Source organism: Malania oleifera, chromosome 13, assembly GCF_029873635.1.
Source record: "Malania oleifera isolate guangnan ecotype guangnan chromosome 13, ASM2987363v1, whole genome shotgun sequence".
Classification (NCBI taxonomy): Eukaryota; Viridiplantae; Streptophyta; class Magnoliopsida; order Santalales; family Ximeniaceae; genus Malania; species Malania oleifera.
In genome coordinates, this window is record NC_080429.1 from 81,810,584 (window position 1) to 81,822,427 (window position 11,844).

The window sequence follows — 11,844 nt, forward strand, 5'->3', positions numbered from 1 at the left end:
ACTTTAATAAAAAATTACATATTTTCCTTCAAAAGTAATAAAAGCGTAGTCATAAGTTCTTTGACTTTTAAAAAAAACTACTTATAATAAATTAAAAATATAATAAATTCAATTAAATAAAAATATAAAGAATATTAAGATTGTTTTAGAAACATAAAGTTCTGAAACTTAAATTTAGACTTATGTCCCAAATTTGAGAAATAATGCATTCATCAAAATTTTGCATTACATTTATCAAAATTTAACAAATCTAAATTGACGCCCCAAAATGGCGAATGCATTGCGAGTCCAGCATTTTTTGTGACCGGGAAGCCCCAAACTACCCCTCAAAAAGTGAAAAATGTGGAGAAATTAGGAGCGAAATGCGGAGGGCAATATCGTAATCGAAGTTTGCTTTGAAAACAATCTGCGGCCGAAGTAAAATGATTTTCAAAATCAAAGTCATAGTTCATGCTCCTGCCATTTTTGGTTGTCTCTCTCCACGCTCCCATTTCTGAAAAGGCAAGAGATTGAGATTTTTCCTCTTTTTTTTTTTTTTTTTGTATATAAATTTTGGGGTAGTTTTCAGGAAGCAAGTAATCTTCTGCGAGAATGTTCGAACCGCAGCACCTCATGGATTTGCAGGACAATGGCGGTTTTGCGGACTCCAAATCGTGGTTGCAGGGAGACGGTCATTCGTCCCCGACTCACTCACGAACTCACTCTTCTCTCTCTGGTGCCACTTCCGCAGCCGCCGGCACGGCCGGTAACGTCGATCGGGTCCTCTTCAATGACCTTGTCGAGATAGTCCCTCTTGTTCAGTCCCTCATTGTAAGCTCTCGCTTCCATTTCTACTCTCTAGGGTTGTTCTTTGTTCAATAGTGTGATGCTGAGAAACTGGAAGAAAATTAAAGGACGTTTGTCATTTTAGGTCAATTTTGTTCTTTTGGATGTCCAATTAAGCTCAACTGAGCCGTGCATTTGCTTTGGGCTCTGTTGAGTGAAGGCATTCAAGATTCAAGAGTCAAAGTGCATTCCTTCTTGCTTATTCTTGGCAAAAAATGGACGGTTTTTTTTTTTTTTTTTAATTTAATTTTTCGGGTGATAATGGTCATTGATATAAGACTCTGATTAGGACCGGAAACAGGGCTCTTCATTTACTCGTAGGGGTTCCATGATCTACACCAAGACGCCTTCCAGGGAGTCGTTCTCCAAAAAGGTGAGTGCTTTTTTCTTTTGGTTTTTGATCTCTGTGTAAAATTTAGTATTATGTTCAAAGGTTATGTATTGGAAGGGGGCAGCGAAATGTGTTTGATGTTGGCCTATTGTATGCATGTTTGAGTTTTGGACTGTGTTTATGAATCTGGATTTCAAGTATGGAATACTTTTGTTTTGATTATAGTACAATTAAGTGACAAATTTGAAGTAATGTTAAGTACTTCTTGATTTAATGGTTAGCGTCGGAATCATTAATGGTCTCTGTTTCCTTTTTTGAATTCAAAGGCAGGAAATTTAATGTGCGCAAATTTTCTAGGCAATGCCTTTGTCCCTTGGCCTTTCCAGATGGGCAAAATTTTTTGTGCTTTTAGTCTGCCAACAATACAATGTGCTGGAGTTCATAAAGTGCGTCTTTACTAAAATATTTGATCAACCTAGATAGTTATTCATTAAGAAATCTAAATTATTAAAAGATTTTCAGCAACCTAATTGTTCTGCCAATCCGCCCTATTTGATTATTGGTCTTTGATTTCTTTGGTCTTTTGTCTTTCTTGTAATTTCTTGGAAAGAATAATAAAATAGAGAGTTCATATAATGTTTCTTGGAAAATTTGGCTAACTCATGTGATCTTTTTTATTCTTTGCATGATTATGGGAATGTTGATTTCTCGAAGGCTGATGTAGAGTTTATGCAGCCTAGTAAAATTGTTACATTGTTTGGCTGGAGTTTAGAGTTTAAGATCTCTTGGGGCACCAACTAGGTTAAGTTATGAATTTTGTTTTTTATAATTAGTGACTATCATCCCTAGACGAGAATTGGCATCGTATTTTGCATTGTTTATTGCTAAATTGTAAATTCTAGCCTAGATCTAGCACAAACTAATTAACGTATCAATGTGGGAGAAAGTTGTTGGATCCCGTGTCAATAATAATAATAGAATCGAAAATGTTTTTCTGAGTACTTATGAAATTGTAAATTTTAGTAATAATATTGCTTGAAGACCTTGCAAAATATTAGGAAGGGGCTCAGTTGAGAGCTCGTTTGAGTTACAAAGAGGCGTTGATGCGGGGGGCTCCTAAGCCCAATCAAGATGCTTCATCAAAGGCCCAGACTATTTGGGCATGTGGTAACGAACATAAGCAAGATACAGAGATGGGCACTTGCCTAGATGGCAACCAAGAGAAGCAACAAGTATCAGAGAGTTTGAGCATCTTGCAAGATGAAGATTTGCTTGTGCCCGATGAGATCATAAACCAGTTGTTAGAGGTTTACAGGAGAATGAAGTCAAAGATGGAGGCAGATGATCAAGTTGTAAAGCTCGAGCAGAAGCAGATTATGGAGATTGAAGGAGAAACATATTCTTTATGCTTTGATTGGGATGATTTTGAGTCCTTGTCCTCATATGAACATGTTAACGACGGGTTATTCATTGAGAACTTGTTGGAGAGTGGAGGGGCTTCTGAAAAAGATGAAACTATACAAACTAAAGGAGATTCAAGGGTTTTCCTAGAAATTGAAGATGGTGGGAATCCCACTCAGGGAGGCTCAACTTCAGATGATGAGAATCGAGAAGAACATGGCTTTTTCCCATCGGAAACCCAACTTGCTACCAAGCCCTTTGCTGAGTTGCCCTTGAACCCAAACTCCAATCCAGTTTCAGAGTCATCACACCACGACAAGGATCTTTCAGAAGCTAACCAGGTAAACATAACCCCTTCTCATAGTATTCTCCCATATTTGATGTTGCCTGAAAAAAGTTTTTTTTTATCACTTTTGTGCCATAAGAGGTCTACCACTTGGTGGGAAGAGGGGGTGGCTTCCAAAATTGTGGATCTATTAAAGGATGAGAGGGACAACCTAGACATCTAGGATCTCTTAGACTAGTTGGGTTGGTCTCTTGTGAAATTTAAGTGGGGAAAGAATCAACCTGCACATAAAGGAACCATAAGTTAAGAAAAAAGCTGAGAAGCGTAGTAGGGTGTTGGAAGACTTGCGTTTGCTTGTGCAGGCAAGAAGGACCTCCAAGATTCTTAAGGGTGTCAACTGAATATTGTCATCGAATGTTAGGGGTTTGGCCCCACAGGGTTGGGGGGGGGGCGGGGGGGCGGGGGGGCTTTCCAATTGTGGATCTATTTGAGGATGAGAGGGAAAACCTTGATGTCTAGGATCTCTAGACAAGTTGGGTTGGTCTCTAGTGAAATCTAAGTGGGGAACAAATCAGCTTGTAGGTAGAGGAGCCATAAGTTATGAAAAAAATCTAAGAAGCATATTAGGGTGTTGGAAGACTTGTGTTGCTTGTGAAGGGAAGAAGGATATCCAAGATCCTTAAAGAGTGTCCTGGAATGTTAGAGGTTTTTTTACCGCCCCGGGGGGGGGGGGGGGGGTGGGGGCTTAAAAAATTGTGGTTCTATAAAGGATGAGAGGGAAACGCTAGACATCTAGGATCTCTTAGACAATTTGGGTTGGTCTCTACTGAAATCTAAGTGGGGAAAGAATCCAACCTGTAGGTAGGGGAGCCACAAGTTAAGAAAAAAGCTAAGAAGTAAATTTAGGGTGTTGGAAGATTTGCATTGCTTGTGAAGGGAAGAAGTACCTCCAAGATCCTTAATAGTGTCAAATAAAGATTGTCATGTAATGCTAGGATTTTTATTTTATTTTTTATTTTTATTTATTTTGGAGATGTCTAGGATCTCTTGGAAAAGTTGGGTTGGTCTCTATTGAAATTGAAGTTGGGGAAAGAATCAACTTGTACGTAGAGAAGTCACAAGTTTAGAAAAAAGCTAAGAAGCTTATTATGGTGTTGGAAGACTTGGTTGCTTGTGAAGAGAAAGGCCTCCAAGATCCTTAAGAATGTCAAATGAAGATTTTCATGGAATGTTAGGGTTTTTTCTTTCTTTCTTTCTTTATTTTTTAAGGGTATTGGGGGGAGAGGGGGGGGGGGGGTGGGCACTTCGAAAATTGTTGGATCTATTTGAGGATGAGAGAGAGAACCTTGACATCTAGGATCTCTTTTACCAGTTGGGTTGGTCTGTAATGAAATCTAAGTGGGGAAAGACTCAAGCTGTAGGCAGAGGAGCCACAAGTTAAAAAAAAAAAAGAGCTAAGAAGCTTAGTAGGGTGTTGGAAGGCTTGCATTGCTTGTGAAGGGAAGAAGGACCTCCAAGATCCCTAAGAGTGTCAAATGAAGATTGTCATGGAATGTTAAGGGTTTGGGCCCCGCCCCGGGGGGGGGGGGGTAAAGAAGGATGATTAAAGAACTAATTATTAAGACCACACTTGACATTCTATTCCTCTAGGAGACTAAGCTTAAGAAACTGGCATTTTCAGGATTCGCAGCATTTGGGAATCTAAAAGAAAGGATTGGGTGTCCTTCTCCTCCTTGGGTGCATTTGGGGGTTAAATTATAATTTGGGACTTGATGGTGGCCTATGTGAAGTAGGTTTGACTTTTTGATTTAGGACTATGGGCTCAAGGATATTCCTCTCATTAGGTGATAAACAAGCTTCCTGGCGTGTTGATAGATACTCGTTTAGTGGGAAGATGCCTGCCCATTTGTTAGGCAAGAGATCCTTGCGAAGCCTTGTTGAGTGCTCCTTGATTCCAACTTGATGCTGTGGTATCCTGCATCATATAGCGTTAAAAACATATGGTTGACACAGCCCTTGTTCAGAGAGCGTGTGAGGGTTTGGTGGGTTGAGTGTCTGTTATACATGGTTGGGAGGGTTTTAAACTGAGGAAAAAACTGAGTTCATGGAGATGAAGATGAAACAATGGAATAAAAAGATTTTTGGGAATGCTAAGGAGGCTTAAAATAACATCTTCATGGAAATTGTTGTTTTGTATAGGCTAGACGACAGTGGTCTATTATTTGAGGAAGTAGGGCGAGAAGAGCAAGGCTTTGTAATGATCTAGAGTTGATTGTATTAGGAGATGATATGAGTTGGTGCCAAAAAAATTGAGCGTGAAGTGCGCCACTGAAGGGGACTGCAGCATCAGTTCTTTTATGTAGTGGCTGATGGGAGGAGAAAGAATTTTATTGAGGAATGCTTGAGTGGGCTGAGGTTGGATGGTTTGAATTGGGTTCCCATTATACTACCTCAGCTCAGAGGCTGGAAAGACCTTTTGAGGTTGATTAAGTATGAAAAGGCAGCTTTTGACATGAGTTGGGAGAGAGGCCTAGGCCTCAACAGTTTCACAATGGCCTTTTTCCATTTAAAATTAGGAGACACTGTGGAAGCATATCATGAGATTTTTTTAGGAGTCCCGTAGAAATGGGGTGGTGGGTGATAATGTGCATTTTACTCTCCCAAAAAAGGAAAGATCCTTGAGGCTGAGGGGTTGAGACATGGTGTCTACAACTCAGTTCGCATTCATTAAGGAAAGACTGAGACTTTTCTCAAGCTGGACATCGAGAAAGTGTATGATAGGGTGATTTGGGGTTTTCCGGATTAAGTGCTGCGTAAGGAGTCAGATTACATTAAAGGATTTGGGGACGTGTGGAGGAGATGGATGAGAGGGTGCCTGAGCTTGATTAATATTTGTTGTCGTCAACGGGCAGCCTGAAAAGTAGTTTAATTTCTTTCAGGGGTTTAGGGAAGGAGACCTTTGTCTCCTTTTTTTTTTTTTTTTTAACCATTGTGGCGGATGTCATGAGTAGGATGCTTTCACCAGTGCACTATGGGGGTTGATAATTGGACTATTTGTACACAGGGAAGAGGTGGAGGTGAGACATCTCCAATCTGTTGATGATACAGGCCTCTTTAAAGTTCATTTTCCTTCTCTTTTAAGGGTGCCCGAGCATGTGGGGATTCTAGAGAGGATGATGTGTGACATTCTTTAATTGGGTTCTGGGAGATTAGTAGAGATCACCTTGTTAGTTGGGAGGTTGTCAATACACCCAAGATGGAAGGGGGATTGGCACATAAGAATGTGGTTTCCAATGACATCTCTTTAATTGGAAAATGGTTGTGGAGGTTCCTTTAGAGGTTAATTCCTTATGGCACAATGTGATTAGAAGTATGGGGCATATCAAAATCAGTGGGACTCTAGAGAAAGATATTCTGTTCTTATGTGATCCCCTGGAAGCTTGTGTAGGTTGCTAGGTTTTTCTTTCCTCTCACCCTTTTCAAAGTGGGGAATGGCAACATGGTCTTATTATGGAAGGATCCTTGGGTGGGAGAGTGTTCATTGGATTCGTTAATGCCTTGCCTGTTTAAGTTTTCATCCCTCCACAATGCACCTATTGGCACCTTTTTTTCTTCTGAGGCTGCTCTTCTTGGGGATTCCCACTGTAAGAATCTCAACAAAATAAGGGATGTTGAGCTGATCACTTTATTCTGTACCTTGAGTCATTTTGTTCCATCCTGGAGGGCAGATGAGAGTGTGTGCGCGCGCGATTTGTTAGGTCTTTTCCCCCACCAAATCCTTTCTCTACTTTTTCTCAAATACCTGACAACCAATTTTTTTAATTGGGGCTACATTGTTCCGGAATTAATGTCAATATTCAGACATTTATCCAGGCCGTGACTTTGAGTAGGATTAACGCACACTATTTACCTCAACTCAGAAGCCCTTACCTGACTCAAGCCTGACATGTGCATGAGGTGTCCCAAGTCCAATGAAAGGATCACCTTTTCCCACATTGTAGGGTTGCTAGCCACTTTTAGAGTGCCCTCTTTTCTTCTTTTGTGATGCTGTGGTGCCAACTTGGGCTGTGGGCCTTTTTTTGTTCATTGCATATTTTGAGGTGGAAGCAGTAGGAAGGGTGTAGTGATAATGTGGTGTGACATCGAGTGGTGTTTGCTATTTTATGGACTGCCGAAAGGAATGTGGGAACTTTTAACAATTGCATTACCTCCCTGGTCTGTGGCCTAGAGTGGTTTTTGCTACTTTGTGGACCGCCGAGAGGAATGTGAGAACCTTCAATGATTGCATAACCTCCCCGGTCTGTGGGATAAAGCAGTCCTTTTGACCTGACCTTGGGTCCACTCTTTCGTGTTCTGCAGAGGGCATATTGTTCTCCCCTCACTGCACTTCCTGGTTTTGTTGTTAATAATCTCCTTTTCTTATCCCAAAAAAAATAAAGAAAAGGAAGGCTTATGTTTGAAGCAGTGATCATAGTTGAAGTCTTTCTAAAACCTCTTAGGTGGCTTATTATGATGCTTGTTTAGGTTCTTTGATCTCCATTGGCTGCATTTTCATTTCCAACGTAGAAATATATTGTTGATTTACTCTATCCTAAAGCATGCTTTCATTGCTGGAAATTTAATTTGTTATGGATATTGAATGTGTGCTGGTGTTGGTCGTCTTTTTTTCCCATTACAGATTACTGAACCGAAGGGGAAGAATGCAGCTCATTCTATTCCCTCAAGGAAACAAAGGGACCGTGGAGACAAAGTTCAAGGTAAAAGTGGCGTCAATAACCAAGAAGGTTGTGTTGATGGCTTCTCAATTTTCTCCTCAAGGGAGGACAAAGAAGAATTGATTTTATTAAGGGAGCAATTGGAAGATTTACAGAAGAAATTATTAGAGAAGGATGAGCTGCTGAAATCTGCAGAAATTGCAGAGAATCAGATGGCTGCAAAACTTGATGAGCTGAAACACCAGGCTGCAGAGAAGGAATCTTTAATGAAGTCCATCCAGTTACAATTCTCAAATGCAAAGGTATGTGTGTGTGTGTGTGTGTGTTAATTGTGTGTTAATTGCAAGGTTTAGCATGGCTTGTTTATCGGGTATTGAGACCTTTCATTCCTTTTGAAGTACTTTTTGATGAGAAAAGAGGAAGATATTGGATTTCGACTAAATAGTGGAATCTTCAATGAGCTCATTCTTTTGGTGTCTTGCGGATTGAGTAAATGCTCTGGCTGTGGTTTTTGGAAACTAGGAAGATCCCTCATATTCTCTTTGCTTGAAAGTTTTGGATTGGATGCTTATAGTGGTTCCAATTTTAGAAGTATGAAGCATTTGTTTTGCACTACATGTGTTGTGAATTGAGTAAATGCCCTGGCTGTGGTTTTTGGAAACTAGGAAGATCCTTCATGTACTCCTTGCTTGTAATTTTTCGATTGGATGCTCATAGTGGTTCCAATCTTGGAAATATGAAGCATTTGTTTTGCACTATAGCATTAGTGGCAAGCAACAAGAGGATAGAGTGGTCTCTGGCTCCCTGCCTATATTAGCGTATTATGCTGTAACTGGTTTAGGATAAGAGATGTATTTTAAAACTTCAGGCTAACATGCCTTACCGGTAACTGTTCCATCCACCTCAGGCTAACTGCAAATGAGGATACGAAGAAAATAAGGGGGGTAAAATGCTGTCTTTTAGTGCGTTTGGGAACTCCTGCTTATTTTCCCACGACCTTATTTTCTTTTATCTTTCTCTAAATTGAGGTTTAATTATCTTAGTTCAAGCGATTGGACAGAGTCTGTTGCTACCATATTGTGTTGAATTATTCCCCTTCTTGATTGGGGCCAGGGGCTTGGGGGAGAGGGGTTGTGCTTGTGCTTGGTTGCCTGTTCTGATAGCATACCAGGTTATCATTAATAAATGTGCCTTCTACAGATTAAGCTTGCCGACAAACAAGCAGCCCTGGAAAAGACACAGTGGGAAGCGCAGGCATCTCACAGGAAAGTGGAAAAGCTCCAGGAAGATTTAGACTCTCTGCAAGGAGAAATTTCATCATATATGATGATATTTGAAGGCTTGACTAAGAATGATTCCAATGATTCCACTATACATGCTGAAGATTATGATATCATGCCAAATCATATGAATCCTCTTCCTGAAATAGTAAGCAGCCTCATCCTTCTCTCTCTCTCTCTCTCTCTCACACACACACACACACACACACACACACACACACACACACAATATATATATATTCAATAGTTGTGAATATTTAATACCACAAAAAATGAGCTATTTTTTTTCATTTTGTATTTATCATTTTTTGGTGCAATTATTTTTTAAAGACTTGTAGGAATTTTTTTTGGGCAAAGAATTTATAGTTTCCCTCTTTTTGAGGCTGCTCCCAACTCCTGAAGGATTTCAATTGAAAATAAGACCTGCTTAAATATTAAGGCGAATTGGATCTGAATATATTTTGAGATCTGACATAACCTTATTATTTGGTTAGTACGTGAAACAAAATGGACACAAACTGCTGCAGTTTGTCAATTCTTCTGTCTTCCATCTGTTCTATGTATAATCATGTTGGTTTGAACTTTGAACAGGATGATCTGGATGAATTGGAGATGCAGAAAATGGAGGAAGCAAGGGAAGCTTATGTTGCTGCTGTCGCTGCAGCAAAAGACAAGCAAGACGAAGAATCCATCACCGCTGCAGCCAGTGCAAGGTTACATCTTCAGTCATTTCTTTTCAGAACTGAAGTGTAAAATCGCTGAAGGTAACAGGGTTGGGATTTCAGGCACGGGAGGAAGCACTTGCTCACTAGAATGTTCAGGTATCGATGTAACATGGTTTAGCATTGATGATTACTTAAGATGTCGATATTTGTACTTCTCCAATCCAGCCAAGTTCCTTTGTTGTGGGGGTAGTGTCCTGTGTGTTTGTGTCGGAGAATTCTGATGTAGGTTTGTTTTTTTGGTCCACTTTGATGTGTTGTGAGGGGGGGTGGTTGTTGCTATGAGAGGTTCTCCGGTTTGTATCAGGTATTTCAAAAAAAGTTGTTAACTTGCTCGAAATTGTTCTCCAAAAAGAAAATAGTGTAATTGCAATTATTTAAGGTTGATCATAGTGGCAATTTGTTAATAAAATAATAATAATTGTCATAATCAACATTACTATAATTATTACTATTATTTTTTTAAAAGAAAGTTATTCCCCATACCCTATATCTTCATTGCGTCCTGGCCAGTGCGATATTGTTTCCCAGAGACATCCTTCATTCTTTGGACGTTTCACTTGATCCCAACTTACTAAATGGATGCCTCTGCCGTTCCCCAAAGAAAGCCTCTTGCATGCTTATCAATGTGGTCACAGGTAGGGGTAGGCTGCCAAGTTTGCGTTGAATATAGAGGATGGTAGATCAGACAAGAGTAGAGCGCCCTGCTAGATTAAGAAGTTTTGCGTTCCAAGAAGAAAGTTTGCTCTAAATCTTCTCAATTATGTTATGGCATTGCTTTTTGGTAACTTGTCCTATGGGCTAGGTTAGGTTGATGCCCCTAATATTTCATTCATTAGTAATAGACATATCCAAGGCCACATGGATCTGATCTCATCTTTCCTGGAAACCCCTTGGAGGAACATGAATTCTGGGCTTGGCTGCATTTATAGACATTTCAAAGAACCTGCAAAATTGAAGAATAGTAGCTCTAATATCTGTATCCACCGAAAAGCAAGACATCATTTGCAAATAAGAGGTAAAAAGCAAGACCTCACAAGAGATCTTAATTGGGTGCTACTCTTTAGAATTTTCTATTTTTTTTATTTGTTGTAAATTATAAGAGATAAATTTTCCATACAAAGAATAAAAAATAAGGGAAAGAGGATCGCCTTAAAGTGATCCAATTTCATTCCACAACAAAGAAAAGTAGCCTTGAAAACACAATTTATAGTAAGGCTAACACAAAGACTAGGAAAGCCAAACTCACAAAGTGTGTCGGGTAGAAAGTGCCAACCGACTCGATCATAGGCTTTGCCGAGTCCACTTTTATGGCCATTGCACTTAACCTCTTTTGGTATACTGGATGAAATGCAACGTCTCTTGGGCGATGGTGATGCTATCTTTATTGTTGCGACTTAAAAAGAAACTAGCTTGAAGAGTGCTAATGATATTGTCCAGCAAACGTCTCATACGATTCACTAACACTTGGATGAGAATCTTGCAGGCAACATTGTAGAGGCTAATTGGTTTATAATTTTTATCCTTAGGAATCAAGACCAAAAGAGTTTTTTTTGTTTCTTTCTAAATTACAAGGATTTCTCCAGTGGAAAAAGTGATTTTAACAATCTTAAAGATGCTATCTCCTCTATGGAAACTGGTCCCATCAAGTTGATGGCGTCATCAACCTTTAATTTGGGATGGTTACCACCTGTGGAAAAGGAAAAGACATTGTGTCATTTTTGAAAAAAAATGTTCCGAAAAGGAATTCTAACCCTTTTTTTGATTTTTTTTTTCAAATAGTTCTTTCACATTTGATGATCAAGTGCCCATTCAAAAGCTTGTGCCATTCAATTTTATTTCTCTTTCTTCTACCAATGGTCATGGAATGGAAGAAGCGAGGGCTTATATCCCCTAATTTGAGCCATTGGACTATTGATTTTTGAATCCACATGACCTTTTCTAAAGAAGTACGCAATTATTTTTTTCATGGGGCTATTCTCCAAGCAACAAAAAAATTTGAATAGTGAGCACTGTACTCTTTGAATACTTTCAATTCTAACCAAAATATGCACCTTGCATTTGTAAATGTTATCAAAGGTGTTCAAGTTAAAATCCTTTGCTACAATCTCCACAATGTTAAGTGCTCGAGTAGTGATTCTGTATCTTGAGATCAAACTTCTTGGATGATTCTATCAAAATCAAGATGCAAATCCAAGAAGCTTCAAGATGAAAAGGCTTGCGTATAAGGTTGATAGGGGCATTGCCTTTAAAGAGAGAAGAAGGCTACAATAGTTAAAGAGTT

At 39.4% G+C, this 11,844-nt stretch overlaps 1 protein-coding gene across 4 annotated transcripts; it reads left to right on the forward strand.

The window, feature by feature from the left end:
* Nucleotides 1-227: 227 nt before the first annotated feature.
* LOC131146666 (protein MICROTUBULE BINDING PROTEIN 2C) lies at nucleotides 228-9,972 on the forward strand. Of its 4 annotated transcripts, none has more exons than XM_058096403.1 (6): nucleotides 228-501; nucleotides 569-810; nucleotides 1,115-1,198; nucleotides 7,522-7,860; nucleotides 8,759-8,986; nucleotides 9,430-9,972. In XM_058096403.1, exons 2-6 carry the CDS (start codon nucleotides 592-594, stop codon nucleotides 9,589-9,591), a joined length of 1,032 nt encoding a protein of 343 aa, XP_057952386.1. In that variant the 5' UTR covers nucleotides 228-501; nucleotides 569-591; the 3' UTR covers nucleotides 9,592-9,972. The 4 variants fall into 4 exon arrangements, with proteins under 4 accessions (XP_057952386.1, XP_057952387.1, XP_057952385.1 ...); XM_058096404.1 differs by having other exon boundaries at nucleotides 412-501; nucleotides 1,127-1,198; XM_058096402.1 differs by having other exon boundaries at nucleotides 425-810.
* Nucleotides 9,973-11,844: the final 1,872 nt, after the last annotated feature.